Consider the following 17,117-nt stretch of genomic DNA (forward strand, 5'->3'; position numbering starts at 1 on the left):
TGTATTTCTTCAGAGGGATTTTCAGAGCCTTCAGATCAGGATGATGCTTTCAGAGACAGAGACAGTCCTGAGCGCAGCCTGTACTACCTAGGGATAACGTCATTGGAAAAAGGAGAAAATGACATTTTTTTAACAGAAAGTTCCGGGGTGATGTGTCCGTTCCATACAACCGATCTGCTCAAAGACACGGGGTTTTTGCAGCGTACGCCTCCTGAGTTAAATGCATTTATCCAAAGTAGCCTTAAGTATAAAGCCATTGTGCCGTATGTGCCGCAGTTTCAGATGGCTGCTGCCAAGGGGCAAGAGACCACAGAGATAGACTCTGAAGCCATCACAACATAACTGGATACCCTTAATGTGGTTTTTATTTAGGTGTTGATATGTTTGCCTGTTTTTCCTTCTCCTGACTTTTGTCAGGAGCTCTCCTGTTTCAAAGCTGGGTAACAGGTTCTATATTTGAGTGCCAGGATTTTAGCAGGAAGAAATTCCATTTCTTGTCCTAATTTTCAAATGTGAGGCCTTCCTTCAGAGCTCTGCTTGTGTTGAAGTCACCTCTGGTGCCAAATTATCCAATTTTGATGCCTGTTAGGTGTGTGTCTGAGCACCCTGTGATGAACTGCACTTGACATTGGACTCCGTGCTGTAGACGTAGAGGTGAGAGGCTGGGTGGGATGTGATGCAGACGCAGTCATCACTAACCCCCAGTGAGCTCTGCGCTGGGCTGTGGTCTGTCCCCAGGGCAGAGCCACCGACAGCCCCCTGCAGCTGCAGCTGGCTGCCACAGACATACCCAGCCACTGCGGTGCTTGCCTGCAGGCAGAGCACAGCAGCACCTCCCAGGCTGCATCAGTGATGACAAGATCTGCTTGGACTGGTGGTAAATGGATGCGTTGTACAAATACCTTTTTTTCACCAAAATCCGGATGTATTTATTGCTTTAAATGGAGCCTGTGCATACACAGATGGTCCCCATGCAAATCAAAAATATTCAGCAGTAGCCTCAAAGAGCTGTAGGAGAAACTGGGAGGTCAGAGACATGCTGGTGTGTCAGTGTAGAAAACGCTCCCTGAAGAACTAACGGTTCCGTTAGCTTACGGAACTGTGAGAAGAGGAAGAGGATGAAAATTCTTGTGGCCGTGTTAATTGTGGGGTGTTATCTGCGTAAAGCAGCGTACTGGGAGGTAAAATGTCCACGTTTTTGTTGTTGAACATGAGATTCTGGTACAAACAGAACTGCTGTAAACCTAACATCCCTTCCAAAGCCCTTTCCTAAGAACCCCCAGTAGAAAAGGCAGTGATTTGATCCCAGAATCCTGTATGTTTTATTTTCGGTGAGCCAGCCTCTCTGGATGGACTTGGAGAAGTCGGTTTGCCTTCCCAAGCCCGGCTCCCCTCAGCTGAAAAGCTTTGGAGGGGAGGAAGATTGGTTCTTGCATCTCCGCTGTATTTTCTGGGATCGGCAGGTAAAGAAAACCACACTTACTTGCAAGCCAAATATATTTTTTCTACTGTATAGTTAGTAAATATTTTTGTATATATGCCTTTTCAAAGAACTATTTTGAGGAGCTAAGAAAGATGAATATATTGTGTATTCCAAAGCTAAATTTATATAAAACTTATATGGGCAATTTAAAACAAAAAGGCAAAACCCAGCAACAAAGGACATGGTCGAAGTGTGGAAACACTTGAATATTAGTGATAAGAAATCCTATGGAGCAAAAAGGACCAAAGCAAGTATTTGTCTGCACTTGGAATTTTAAGACAAGCTTTACAGAAAAACCCACTGCTGCTTCTCAGACAAGCTGCTGCCCTGGCTCTTGCTGGGGGTCTTTGTTTCTGGATGTTAATATGACACAGATCCAACATACTTGGTTCAAAAATGTGATGTACGGTGGGGGGGATTAAAACATGTTTTGTGTAAGTTTTTGAAACTCTTTGTCACTTGAAAATGTGATGGCAGGCTGCAGGTACAAACGCCTGAAAAGGTTCCTGTGGAGTTCCAGGAGCAAAGCTGTGATTAGCACCTGGGTGAATGCTAGACGTGCAATTCATCTGAAAACAGAAATTCACTCCTGCCAGCATGGGAGCTTGGTGTGGCACAGCCTCCTGGAATGGGGAAGGGACTCGGGTGTGGGATTCCACCTCTCCTGATGGTTTTCCCACCAGATCCCCTGTCCCCGGGCCACAGAAGGTGCTGGGAGGCTGGTGCCGGGCTGTGGCCCCACCAAACCCCCCCCTCCAGTGTCCCAGGGAGCGCTTGCGGTGCAGCTGGATTTGGGATGGAGGACTTGGAGTCCTGCCCATCAACCTTCTCCTCTGGTTAACCTGGGACCCAGAGGTGATGTGACGATGGAAATGTGGTTTGGTGACTGCAGCCATAAAACAACCGTGTCCCCTCCTGTTGGGAGGAGAGACCCCCCCCGGCGCCCCGCAGCACACCCAGCGCCTGCAGCCTCTTCTGCTGGGAAGCGGAAAGGGCAGAGCCATTCTCTGGGGACTGGAATAATAAACACATGGTTCAGCATGAGGTTTGGGTTTCTTTAATAACTGTGTCTGTAAAAATTATTTAATTGCATTTGAAGATCATCTTTTTCAAGAAATGAAAAGCCCACATTGATTTTACCATACAAAGTCCTTTTCCAGTCAGTCTGTAGGGACTGGAGTACCATTAACTGGGGGAAGGATGAGCTGGGTGAGCCTGGGAAGGCTTTCCTGGGAACATGGGACACGGCAGGAGTTAATCTGCTGTCCCCTGTTCCCGGGACTCGGATGTGCCTCAGAGCTGATGGCAGGAGAGCGTTTGCAGCCTGCCATTGAGCTCGAGGGTTGCTGCGTTAAAAAAAAAGCGCGGAACATCTTCCCTCGATGGGAGTTGGTAGCTACCCGGATATCGCCGCCTTTGGGAGTCCAGCCTGGCCTGGAGTGCCTTCCTGCCATCCCAGTCCTGGGCTTTTCCTAAGGGCTGGAGCATGCAGTGCTCCTTAGAAAAACAAAACCATCGGGTATTCACAAAAATCCCCGTGTGAATGTAAGAAATGCTGCAAATATTAGCTGATCTCTTCTGCTTCAGCAAAAAGAAAAGATTTTAAGTATAGCTGCTGTAGGACTAAGGAATGTAATCCCTTAATGTCCGTGTGCCTTTTCCCAAGCAACCTCCACACCATGTCTCCAATCCCCAGGTTTCTGCCAGCGCAGGTAAACCCAGGTCCTGACCCGTGGGGAAGGGCAGGACACAGCTGTACGAGTTTATTCAATAAATACTTCCTAAAACCAGCTCTCAGTGTGGCGTTTTCCTCCGTATCAAAATTCAGTCCCACTGTTCACCTCTCCTCACTCTGGTATAAAGCCAGAATCTGCACATCCTGAACCCACCATGGGCTGCTGCCTGCCCCTGCCCTGGTCACCGGTGACGGGGTTGGCTCTGGCCACTCCTGCTGGCAGCGTCTGCTTTTGGGAGAGGAAATTGCCACTGGGGTCAGTTACCACATTCTTTTCTCACCATTATTTTTTCCCTGGGTGGGCTCCCCCTGGCCAGCAGCCTGTGCCCAGCAGCTGGGCTTCACGCCAGGGCTGGGTTTTGGTTGCTCAATTCCCCTTCCACGTATGGGAGAAACTCCACCCACAGGCACGGAGCTTTGCTCGTGCCTGTAGTGAGTCTGTTCATTTTTAAGAGCAGATACTGTTAAGTACATGGGAACTCTAAATGCTGTGCAGATATTGTATCTGCAACCCCTGTTGAGGCACATTTCTTACAAAAGCTGGTGAAATTGAAATATGCTGTTACACGTTTAGAATGTAAGTTATCAGTGGTGGAAAACTGCGAAGGAAAGGGAATTTCTGTATTAATTTCCCAAAGAAGAGTTTTGCTGACAGCTGGACTGTCGTCCCCAGAATAGGAGCTCCTGCTCAGCCGTGATCTGCTGGGCAAAGAGGGTTTCAGCTGATGACCTGCATCTTCATCCCTGGTCTGACACAGTCCCCTCCAGCCAGGGCCGCTCCTGGGCAGGGTGAGCTGAAGGGACTCGCCTGCCCTGGGGCACAGTGAGGGGTGAGAAATGCTGCAGAAACGGATTTTGGAGCATCCTGAGGGCATGGTCCCACCAGAAACCCGGGGCTTGGCTGCGGGAGTAGCCCAGCACAGTTTCTGTTTGCTTCACTGTTATGGCATTCCCAATAAATACACCTAGGCCTTTGCTACAAATAATCCGCTGATAATTCCCAGAAAATTTGGTATTTTGCAGAGATTTTTTTTTTTTTAATTTTTTGCCAGGGCTCCATCCCCACCAGGAAAGGTCTTTTCAATTTAAACTGCACCAGCAATTAGGAGGAACCATGTGCAGCTTCTGTAGTACATATCAGGCCCTAACATTAAGCTCTTGCAAATTAATTTTGAAGAGCTTTCAGAAGCAGAGCTCATTTATCTAGGAGAATTAATCAAATGTGTCATTATTCCTTTTACACATCACTTACAGCTACAGTTAAACGCCCTTTTTTTCTTTTTTTAAACTGCAATTGATGTTCGAAGCAGCAAGAAGCTTGTTTTTCAAATTTTGTACATGTGGAGATGGTTCGTCTGTCTTTGAGCCATCGATCTGTGCAATCAGCCTTGGGCTTAAAGTCGGCAGTAAAGCAGGGTTTGGGTTTTGCATAAACTGGGAACTAATTTGTTTTCTGTCTGTAGCTTTCACTTCTGTAGCATTTACAGTAATTATTTCCCGCTGATGAGACTGTAACTTGAAACACCGTTTTCTGACAGTGTCAGGATAATTTTGTCATTATTTTTGTGAATAAAATGTTGATTGTTGATGTCACTGTTGAATAGGTGTTTGCCTGTCGTCGCCAGCCTCTGCCCAGCGTGGGGGCAGCGGTGCGAGAGCCCATCCTGCCCCCCCAAGATTTCCTAATGAGGAGCTTGATCACTGAGGAGTTTTTTTTAAATTGGGAAAATCTTTAGAGTTTCACTTTGCAGATTACGGGAACTGCACCTCGAGGAGAGCAGCGTTGCTGTGTAACACAACATTCCTGTTGGCTGGCTCTTGCAATGTGACATACTGTTGTCCTGCTGTGTCCCACGCTGTGCGGCCGGACACGGGGCACGGCTCGGAGGAACCGGGGCAGGTGTCCTCGCTTTTGCGCGGATGGATGCTCTTAAGGGGCTTTTCCACATCCTGTGACTCTGCGATCTGGCTCATTTCGTGTGCGCACACCTGGTCCTTCTGTGCCCATGCTTGCCGGCACAGGACTAACCGATGCAAGGAGCAGATGTCATACCCTTGTCCCTGCCCAAATCCCTCCTTCATTCCTGCGCCTGGCACAGCACACGTAGCCTGCTCAGCACCTGCTCTGGTTTTTGGCCTTTCCCTCCCTGCTTTGAGTGAAATATTCCCCTGTGCTGAGACGCTGCAAGGTGTCTGGGCTATTTTGAGCAAGCTGACAAAGGCACAGTGCTGAGCAGCTCCCGAAGAGGGAAGAGTAACTGATGGAGGCAAGCCATGGAGACCCTGAAAGTTGGTTTTTCCTAAGAAGTACCCAGCGAGCTTGTTGTGGGCTGGTGGGGTGTTTTTTTGGCCTTTAAATAAATACAGAAGAGGTAAAATTACCTCTTTAGGTATTTCTTTTACAGCCACAGTCTCCTGGACACCTCCATGGGAAAGGACTGAAACCCACAACCCCTCCCTCCTCTGCATCGCCCACTGTGGTGTTCACCCAGACCAGCGCCCAGGAACCTGCTCTGAACTGGGTACCAGTGGATCAACGGGGAGGCAGGAGACAGGACACGCTCCTTTCAGGTGTCTCTCTGTAAAAAAAAAAAAAACCAAACAGACAATGCCCAAAACAATATGTGTGCTTGGGGGGAGGAGTACTAATTTTTGGAGATTTCTAAGGTTGTCTGTAATAAATACTACAGTGTGATGCACTTCTGGAGTGTGTTCTTAAAGTTATTTGAATATTTGGAGGAATAATATTCTATACAATATCACCCCCAGTGCAAGCACCAGTTCAGTGCTGGTGGGCACTGGGCTGATCGTGAGCCCCACATGCTCCTGGGGCAGGGATGTCCCCTGGCACCCTGGGCTGCGTTCAGAGCCCTGCCAGCAGGCTGAGGGAGGGGATTTAAAAATACAGAAGTGAGCAATTCATGCTTCCAAATAGTTATCCAGTTTATGCATTCCCTAGTGCAGAAAAATTAAAAATTTCTGTTGTGAATTTCTGTAAGAGGAAGGATCCCAGGATCCCATTCCTCCAGTCTTCCTGCTGCTGGGAAAGCAACAGGAATGAATTTTGTCAAGGCGTGAATGAAATTCATCGGCCCTGGTGTGCTATGGATTTTTCCAGCATGCAACCATAAAGCACTGAGAGTGCAGCACTTGACCCCGTGGCCAGATGCGGCTGCTCACAAAGGCCCGGTGGCAGCATTGTGGCTCTGACAATGGAGCTGCGCTCCTGGCACGCAGCCCCAGGAAGACCAAAAGGACCCGCAAAAATAATTTCTTTTCAAGAAGAGCCAAACTGGAAGTACGCACCGCCCTTGCAGATGGAAAACCGCTTCGTTTTGGCAGGTGTCATTCTGTTCACTAATTACCCTAAACAAAAGAAAAGTGAATGGTCTGTGTGAGACTCTAATTAATTACTACCCATCAGGAGCTTCTTATGCAAAAGCCGTCATCAGCAAAGCAGGGAAAGGCACTGAGAAACTCTCACTAGGAGATCTGAGAATCGGTTCTTGATGGCTTGTGAAATAATGCGGTGTCCTGCTGGTAGGGAACGAACAGGAAAACAACTGATGAAGAGAGATGGGGGAAAGGAGATCCTGGGGGGGCTTTTAATGTTGGTGACAAGCCACGGACAGGAAGGTCTGTGGGCTGTGTGGAGCCGGTGTACAGTAAAGGTCACGGCAGCGCACACCTCTGTGTGTATTTCAGCGGTAATTAGAGTGTCTGGCCTCGCCTTTCTCCCCACCAGCAACACACCGGGCCTCTGTGCGTAGACCTTGATGGGTCCGCTTTGAATGCAAATGAAGCTCATTTCCTATCCTTGAAAATCACTTTGAAAACATCCATTTATGTCTTTAAAGCTGGGCGCAGCATTAAGGACAGATAACAAACGCAAAACTTCCTGGTGCTACTTTCACAAAGCTGCTTCTCAGCAGAGAAACTCATTTCAATATTGAAACCAACGGCCTGTCAGCCCTGTCGCTTTGGGAGGAAGAGCAGATGTGATGGGAAAGCCAAGGAACAGACTCACTGTTAATTCTCCCAAATCAAGGCTGGCAGCGCTGGGAGACATCGGTGGGCAGGAGACACAGCGCAGGGTGGAAATGGTGTTGGGAAGAAACACTCAAGAGACTTATTTCAAGCTTGAAATGATGATTAAAGACCTGGCCCAGAAAAGCCTGGCAGTGAAATAATGATTTAGTCTTCTGCCTGCCTCGTGTCGAAAGCGAGCGGCACAGCCCCGATGCTGTTTTGCTAGAACAGCTTGGCATCCCTCTGCTCGTGGGCGTGCGGTCACGAAAACACCAGCTGCGGAGTTGCGTGGCCACTGCTCCTAACAAAGGGGGTAACGAAGTGGGGACCAAAGTGGGGACCAGTTGGCTCCTCAGCTCTGGGCCAGGAGAGTGCCTGAGCTCCCTTCCCGCACCACGCACTAGCCCGCACACCCTTCTGGCTGGAGCAGGAAGAAAGATGGTTCCAGGGAGATTTCTTCCTACAACTCTATTGGAGATGAAGGATGTTTGCTGGGTTTTTGTTTTCAATCCGCAGGATTTTTAAATGCACTCTGAAAATCCAAATTATGTTTTATTTGCATCTCATCTTATAACTGTGGGTCCCTTTTGCTCGTTTTCCCATCAGTTGGGTATGAAAGTAGCTGCTGAATTAGGAGCCCTGTCCCGATCACTCATGATGACTGCCATCCAGTCTCCTGCCTGGTGTTTTAAGAGATTGCTCTCTGAACCACTGGGAGCTATCCAGCTGAAGATGCTGCTCCTACGCTGTTGCATTAGTGAGGTTAAAATTGCACTAGCTTTTGCAGAGCTCTAAATTCAGCCTATCTGAAGATATATTTCAATGCGAGTGCTGCTTTGTGACACTGTCACGGTGCTGCCCAGAAGCATTAAGTGGTGACAGTGCCCAGAAACACAAGCCAGTGTCAGTGTCCGAGGCAGACGAGAAGGGCTGAATGCCAGCAGGAAACGAGCTCGTCACAGAGATCATGAGCAAAGAAAGGAAAAATTCTGCTTTGATGATGATTTGGATAGCATGGGTTTGGAAGAACAGATTTTTGCTCTGCTGAAGGGGGTCTTCAGAGAATAAATATTTCCACTGCTACCACGTACATTAGCAAAGGAAAATGTTATAACTGAGTTTAACATCAGTTTAACATTAGCTCAGCTCACAAGGTGAATCTTGCCTGCTATTAAAGTGGTCAGAGACACGGCTGACACTCATTGCTCTAAACAGCTGCTGTTTATTTGACCTTGTTTTCTTCTGAATTCTTTATGGTGGATTGGTTATTGTCAGGCTAAAGCATAGAATGTTTTCATATTGTTTTAAATATGCGCTCTGTATTTTGTACATAGTGTGTGAAAGACATTGGAGCTTTCCTTGACAATTTGAGATCCTCTTTCACACTCCAAAAAAATCACAGGATTAGGGTCTAAAGACTAAATAGCTTCTGCTTTGGTATGTTTTTAGAGAGCTGATGTTAATTAGCTGAGCCTAGTTTTGTAAGATTGGTTATGTTAGTGGAGTCGTACACTGACTGAATTAGACACATTTTTGGATGTGATTTTCTAAATCTGGTGAAAAACCACAATGCAGACAAGAAAGCTAAATAAGACCTTATATTTGTAAGCGTCACATGGAGAACAATAACTTCCCTGCACATTTATCAGATGAACTCTACAGATCGTGCAGCTGCCTTCTTTAGCCAGGCTGTTACTGCCAGGCTGGGAGCACTGGTTTGGGCTGACAGAGAGCAGTCCCCAAGAGAAGGTGGCTGGGATAAAATACTGCGTGTCCACGCTGTCCTTCTGCCGCTGGCGGTGGGTTATTGAGGACTTCAGCAGTTTGTGCATGAGATGGAGGTTACCTGGGCTGCACTCTGGATTTGTCAGAATGTGTGTGTGCATGCAGAGGTAGTGGCAATAAAGCCTTCTGCTGGAGACAAGCTGCAGAAAAGGAAGTGAAGAAAAAACACCTTGTAAAGAACATGGTGTGATAGTAATGGGTGCTGGCTGCCTGCGTACAGCACCAAGCAAACCGCAGGTCACAGCAGACGGCTACAACTGTTCTCTCCCCTGTTTATGAAGTATAGTGACCTGGAAGAGGAAAAGCAAAAGGCTGGATCAAATCATGGAAAGACTATGATTCCTAAGAGGAATGATGTCATCAGTCAAAATGAACAACTGGAAAAAGGGATGAGAATCATGGGAGCACTTACAGCCAGCATAAAGGGACGCGTCCCTCCCGCTGCTGAATTCATCTCAGGAAAAACATAGCAAGGTACAAATCGAATTGTAGCCCTTAACGCGCAATTTGGAGCCATCCATTCTTCAGGGCTGATCAAAACACACCGAGAGCCGAAGGAAAGAAGTGATGCGGTAGGGACCTGTCATCTAGACACTTTATGGACTTTGATGACAAAGTGCCACAGGCCTGTTTACAGACATTTGTCTAGACACAGACTTGCAGATCAAGACCAGAAAAGAGAGACCAAAGTCTGAAAGGAGAAGTGCTCACATCATTTTGTGCAGCAGTGTGAAAGATGGGGTGACACTGCTGCATGCGCCTTGTGTATGATAGAGAGCAACCCTGACGTGGCTCTTGCCATTTTCCGTGGTAGCAAAAGAGAGCAAATCACTTTGCAAGGCACGTGCAGATGTGAGAAAGGGAAAGGAGGGTCCTAACCAGCCTCACCTGGGACTCCCACCCACAGCCCCTGCCCAGGGGCTCTATTTCAGCTCAGCCCTGGGCCTCCAGCCCCTGCCTGGGCTGTGCTGGAGGAGCCTGTAGCTGTGGCTCCATTGCAGCTGGACATGGCCATGGACATTCTTGATCGCAGCCTGCGGGCTGGCTTTACCCCAGGCCTGTCTCATCTATCTTGACAGACCTGCTCAGCAATCCCTGGGATGTGTCTCCCCCAGTTGCTGTTGCTGGACCTGATCCAGCCAGAACCTCGGGATGGAGGCTTGGGAGTCTGCCTGGAGGAATGGTGAGGTAGTGAGGTCTGTGTTAAAACAAAGCAGGCATCAATCTCCTCCGATGCAATAGCTGGAGTTTTTTTCAGATCACTCACAATGATTCCTCTGTAGCAGCTGTAAGGAAATGGTATGCAGAATAGATTATTTGGATGAGCATACATCCAGTTGGGGGTGGTGATTTGCAAATATGCTGCAGGAAAAACTACTGTGTGAACAGAATTGTGGAATAACACAGGTGGGAATGGACCTCTGGAGACTGCCCAGTCCAACCCCCTGCCCAAAGCAGGGTCAGCTCGGGCAGGCTGCCCAGGACCACATCCAGGTGGGTTTTGATAGCAGAATAAGTTTAAGGTATAATTTGCAAAAGCATTATTTTCCTCCATGGAGAATTGGTTGTGCAAGAATCATCACTTGGGATTTCTGCAAATGATGTGGGAAGAAAAGGCCCACTGAGAGAAGGGGTTGAAATTCATTTAAATTCATGGAAATTTGTGGTTGTACCTATCTGTTATGAGCTGTAAATGATCTTAAAGCTGTGTTTCATGGTAGTGTTGAGCCTTAAAATACTTCTTTCAAAGTAAACCTATTTTTCTATTCCATGTAAAATATTGTTTAATTAAATCAAGTGGCTGGAATACAGGCACTTTACAAAATCAAATATTTCCAAATAGATGAAGAATGCTAGTTTTAATGTCAGACCTTAATTCCTTTATCTGTTACATGTGTTATTTGTGATAAGACCAGCTTATGAGATGGAACTTCAGCTGCTTCCTTCATAAAATACAAGGACCTTCCAGCCTTAGCTGTTATGTAAGGCAAGAGCTGAAAAATATTGTTAGTGGCTATTTTTTTTTTCCACAGAATTCATCAACATCTAGCCAACAGATCAGCCCTCCCTCCTACAGTTTTATAAACTGGGTTGGATGCATCAGCACTTGGACTTTAGGCTGCCAGCCAGCGAGTCCCAACCGTGAGGATCAGAATTATTCCCCAGCAGGTTTCTCTGCAAGTGTCAGCTGTGACCCTGACCACCACTTTCCACTCTGACCCTCTCAGGGATTCAGATATTCATAAAAGGCTCGGTGGAATGAATCAGCTCTGCGTCTGACGGCCTTGTCAATTAGCACTGGGTGGCTGAGGGGGAGGAAGACGAGTGAAGTGCATGGACCGATGAGTGAACATAGCCGAGGCTGTGGAGAAGCTACAGCGTGCCACATACGTGACATAAGCTTCTTCCTTTCCCAGTACTTTGCCTGAAAGAAGCAGTCTTGTCCTGTCCTCCCTGGGTTAATGTGGTACCTCTTGGTCCTGTTATGAAAGATGCTGAACCCTGAAGTGAATCAGCACCCAGCTCTTCCAAAGCAGGGCACAAAATAATCCACCTTCCTGTTGATGTGTCTTCTCCTCTGTTACATATATTTTAGAGGGCATCTAGTGCTTCCCAGCTAATGAATTCCCCTGATGCCCAGCCTCTCCCTTAGAGCCTGACCTACAAAGAAAAACGGGAGTTTGAGCCACCTCAGCCTCACGGAACAGGAAGTGTTGTAATGTTACTGCTGCACTGAAATGCTGCTGTCTTCAACCAAAATATTTTGGTTTTCAGATTCCTTTCAGAAAGAGAAATCATCCACAGCTTTATCCTCACTGTCTTTAGACAAAACCTTTACTGTCAGGACAGCTTCCTATCTCCTGACCGCTGCAGGCTACACCTGCAGGCTGCTTTCTGGAGGAGAAATTCCTCTGGTTGCATTCCTTGGTGTTGCTTTAGGGCTGCGTAGAACATAGGCTATGTTTAAAAGCTACATGGCATTTTAGAAGATTTAAAGATTGATAATATGAGCTTTAGTGGTTTAGTAGGCTTTTCACACGGAAAGCGGGTTGATCTTTTCTAGGGAAGGCAGTGTGCTGGGTGCAGGGGCTGCCTGGGTTGCTGTATTTATCTCTCTACATGCATGATTTGGGAATCCACAGCAGTCTCCTCATCCATTCGTGAGAGTGAAAAGTCTGATTAACAGCCTCCCAAATGAACTTCTGAAGGGGCAGGAAGTGCATCCTTCACAGCACAGCTAACTTTCATGCATTTCTCACAAACAGGTTTCTAATAATACTACAAGGAAGCTAAGCGGGGATGGAGTGCCTGCCCTGTGCCTTGTCCCTCTTTGCTCAGTCTGTCTTCTCTCAGCTCTTGAAAGCAAAAGCAACAATTCTTCTACTTCTGGTAGTAAATGTGAGGGTAAATTTCATTGCCTGATCAGAGGAGCACAGACAGCATTTGTTGTACCCCATTTAATTCCCCTCTATTTGATATATATATATATGAGCTTCTTCGGCTATTTCAGCTGCAGTGGAAGGACAGAGATGGGAGCACAAACATTCATTAATTCTGCCTAATGAATTAATTCATTGGTCTCTTATTCAGGGTATTTGTTTCCTTCCCCTACTTCCATACTGTCCTATTCATCTCCTAGCAGTCTGCAGCCTCCCATCAGTTTTCACCTCAACTACTTTTGCTGGTAGAAAGGCCCTTATGGAAGAGGAGAGGGGATGACAAGACCACCTGGGTTACACAAACTGAGAGCACAGAGGAAAGGAGACAATTGTGAGGGGAAGTACTGGCTGTTTTCTCTGCTTAGTGTTCACAGTATCAAGAAATCTCCTCCTGATCCTCTCTGAAAAGTGGATTTTTTTTGGGGGGGGGCGGGGGGAACCAAACCAAGAACAAACCCTGAAGATTGCACAAAATACCCCAAAATGGGAACTATCATCTCAGTGGAAGTTCTGGGGCTGCACTGCCTGTTGGGGAAGTGGCAGAGGGCGTAGGAACCGCAGGAACTGGGAAACTCTTCTGCCAGTGATGTCCTTCATGGTGCAACCCAAACTGGCCAACCAGCAAAGAAGACATTGGGGAGGGAAGTAATTTCACCTAGAGACAGAAAAATTTTCCTTTTTCTTTTGGCAGTGGAGTAAGGGCTGTGTTCCCCTTCACTTCCCCTTATTTTTAGCAGCGCTAATATCAGCCATCCTCATTCAAAACACATTTGCTTTTACTCCCTTTCTATTTTAATAGGAAACATATCTTCTTTTTACTGTTTTGACAGTACCTCACTGAAGCCATTTATTCTATTCTGTACAAGCTCTCCTACCACATTTATCGCCAAAATATCTGAGTGCATTAAAGCAAAATGGCTAACATCTGCCAGGCTATTTTTTTCTCTTAGTCTCCTCAGGAAAAAAAGAATGGATGCAATAGTGTCCTATTTTCATAAGTGGGACTTTTCCCCCATCCTCTTTTACATATACATTGCTCTATTTTTGTATAACCCAAGAAATGAATGTGTCACATGAAGCAATAATTGGTGATGAAAACTATTACTCAGACTGGTTAGTGAGAGCTCAGTGTCCACGATGCATCCAAAAATACTCCTGAGTTACCACCTGAACTGATCACTTCTGCATCATCTCTATGCTGCTGGCACCTGAGTGTTTACCGTTGGATGTCTGTCTGCTGGCTGCCATGGGACCTTGTAAGCGAGAGGTCCAGCAGTGGAGGGGCACAGTCCCACCGCTGTGAAATAAGTGTCCCCCTTCTGAAAGCATTCAAAGCCTCGTTGTGTATTATCCTGACAATTCCTGTACGGAAGGCAGTGCGATCCCAGGGTCAAAAGTTTAAGCATGAAGTGACTCTAGAGAATGAGAACAGATGCCTCCCTCCTACCTACTGAGAGGAGATCAATTCATCACTGCTGGTAAAACTGTTTCATCTCTGTGCCTTGGCCTAAAATTTGTGCTGAGCTGTGGATATTAGCTTCAGAGAGATGCACTTGGAGGTGGCCTTTGGGCAGCATCTCTGTGGACTCTGACGGGAACGGGGAGGTTTGGCCACGAACAGATAACCCAATGTGGCACAAGTGGGAATCTTCAGGGATTTGCCTGAGTAGTATGTGTTTGAGAGTTAAACAGGTGTCTGTGGGGAATGACAAAGGGATTTATCACACAGTATTGCTCAGTGTAAGTCACTTATAACCTTTTCACAAGGCTGGCAGGATATCAGCCAGATTCATGGGTATTAAGTCCTTTAGTATGTTTAAAGCTTCTTGATAATGAAAAATTTGTGCTCATGAATGGTATTTGGTAAATATTAGTACAGCAGTGTAAGAACAGGAAGCTTTGCAGCTTTCAGGATTCAGCTCTAGTGCAGATTATGAGCGCTCAGGGTCGGTGGAAAATCTTAATGCCACGGACGGCTTCTTGAAGTTGACTTGGCAGATTCAGCGGAGGAAGATAAGAACAACACAGCCTGTGATATGATCACAGCATGAGCTCTCAGGAGCTTCTTAATTTCATCCTCCCTGTATCAGCCTTTGCTATCAGTATACCAGTTTCCAACAGGACATCACAAAGCCAGAGAGTGGTGAAGAGAGGATGATTTGAGTCTGCTGCTGCAAGCTCACATGCAGCAGTAATGACCAGGTCCTCCTCCCATCAGGGTGAAGCACTGCTGTCTGTTATTAGGCTTTGGAACTTTGTCAGTGTTCATGAATCGTTAACTGAATCAGGATTACTGCTATTTCTTGTTGCCAAGGAATTAAAAGATAGTTATGTGCTGCCTGAAAGCTGTGGGGGACTAAAAGCAAGATTTTAATTTTCTTGGCCTTGTAGTCTAGAAGATAAGGGTTTCTTTTAGTCATTTGAGAATCCTGTGTCCTGCCATAACTTATATATGTTCAGTGCGTACAGTTAAGAGACAACTCTCCTAAATACTCCATACCCAACCATCATGGCTTTGCATGAGCCTAAACCACAGCGATTCAATCTAGAATCTAGGGAAAGGTTGCTGAGCCTGACCTCACTGTAGAGTTTCACTAAGTTTAACACCCTTGCACACCAGGCTCTTGAGCCGATTTCTTACACAACTGCAGGGTGATAGCTCCTGTTTCTGCCGAAATTCAGCTGGAGTCCCTGTTGTCCAGCCTCTGCTGCCTTGCTTTTGTGTGAGACAACAAAGTTCAGCTCCTGTGACCAAACGTAAGCATCCTTCGGTCCACATACAACCATGACATTGGGAAGAGTAGTTCAAGATAGTGGTTCAAATCTTCCTTTTTTGGGACTGCAGACTTTATAGGCTAGTAAATGTTGGGAGTGGTATTTTATTGGCAAAGGAAAGGATGAGGTGATAAGTTATAATGGTGCAAAATATTCCAGAGAAATGCTTTTCAGTTGCTTTAAAAATTCTGGCACTACAGCATCATGTGTTCATGGCCTTTCTTCTACCCCCTTGTTTGCAATATTAAGTAATGAAAGAAATACAGTATATACCCAAAATTATCATTTGAATTACAGCTATTGGCAGTCTTACACTTATTTTTTGCATTACATGTATGGAAAGAAATGGAGGGAGGAGTGAAAAATTGAACTTTTATTAATAATTAGTTATATATAGTCTATGTATGCTAAAAAGCAACTTCCAGATATTTCACATAAATCTGTCAAGCAGTTATTAATTCTTAGTTTTACCACAATGTAACTGAATAGATATACAATCTTTTTTCTTCTCTATGATTATGCGGTACAAAACTTTCATTCAATATTGTTCTTTCAGACTGCACTGCATAAAGACTGGTTTATCAAGAGCCGGTATGGTCTGTACTATGGGTCTGTGCAATACGAGGCTATGGGATGGTACTTGAGCAAGAATTACAACACAGCAGCCTTCTGTTCGGCTTTCAGAGGCTGTAGTCATTAATCCCTGGAAAAAAATCAAGGGTCTGTGTGTCATCCACAAATAGCGAGTTTAACTCTTAATTTAAAAAAAGGATTTAGAATGAATAAATTTTATTTTTATGTTCTGAATGCTGAGGTCTTGGGAGTTGGAGTGGGTTCTTTAAGCCTTTTAAATGCTGCTTATCAACCATGAAGGCAAGAAACTTTCTCTTTTAAAATATGAACTAAGTCCTTCACGTCATTACTCTGGAAACTTGGCCTTTGATAAAGACATCAAACATCCAAAGACCCAGCATCACTGTTAGGATTAAGCAGAAATTCTACAGTAATAAAACCATATCAAATGAGTTATCTTCCACATCATGGGTGTTTGGGGGTGGTGTGACCAGCCAGCAGCTTTAGCACACAAATATTAAGACACTCTGCAATCGTACCTTTTAAGGCAAGCAGCTGCTGGTGTGCCAGCCTGGCCAGGCCACGCCGTCTGTCTTTCCATGCACATGGAGACCATCTTCCACAGTAGTGCAGACCTCTGAGGAGACCGGCGGTGCCTCTGCCAGGGCTGTGCTGGGCTGTTCTCTGCTCTGGGGCGCTGAGGGCCATGTCTCCTCAGGCAAGTCCTCACAGCACCATGATCTCCTCTCCGGCTGAGGGCCATGTCTCCTCAGGCAAGTCCTCACAGCGCCATGATCTCCTCTCCGGCCGAGGGCCATGTCTCCTCAGACAAGTCCTCACAGCACCATGATCTCCTCTCCGGCTGAGGGCCATGTCTCCTCAGGCAAGTCCTCACAGCGCCATGATCTCCTCTCCGGCCGAGGGCCATGTCTCCTCAGACAAGTCCTCACAGCACCATGATCTCCTCTCCGGCCGAGGGCCATGTCTCCTCAGACAAGTCCTCACAGCACCATGATCTCCTCTCCGGCCGAGGGCCATGTCTCCTCAGACAAGTCCTTGGCTGAGGGCCATGTTTCCTCACAACACCATGAGTTCCTCTCCCGCTCTGCCCCTACGGATCCAATGAGAACGATAAATTGCCTTTGTGCTTTATTCCTGTGCAATCTGCAGCAGTTATTCCCGGGTTATTTGCAGCAGACCCCTCTCCAAGCTCACCTGTGGCTTGTTGGCCAAACCCCGAGGCCCGCCTCACCCATGGCTGAGGGGGGACACCCTCAGGGCTCCCGCGGCGGTGCCT

At 46.6% G+C, this 17,117-nt stretch overlaps 1 protein-coding gene across 1 annotated transcript in view; it reads left to right on the plus strand.

Annotated features, from left to right (window-relative positions):
- Positions 1 to 342, plus strand: part of LEPR (leptin receptor) — a gene marked incomplete at its 5' end in the record, with an annotated part of 11,787 nt that extends 11,445 nt beyond the window's left edge. Inside the window, one exon of the mRNA XM_010084725.1 lies at positions 3 to 342. Coding sequence (XP_010083027.1) covers positions 3 to 342 — 340 coding nt within the window. The remainder of the gene's footprint in view (positions 1 to 2) is intronic.
- Between the last annotated feature and the right edge of the window lie 16,775 nt (positions 343 to 17,117).

Source organism: Pterocles gutturalis, unplaced genomic scaffold (assembly GCF_000699245.1).
Source record: "Pterocles gutturalis isolate BGI_N339 unplaced genomic scaffold, ASM69924v1 scaffold9990, whole genome shotgun sequence".
Lineage (NCBI taxonomy): Eukaryota > Metazoa > Chordata > Aves > Pterocliformes > Pteroclidae > Pterocles > Pterocles gutturalis.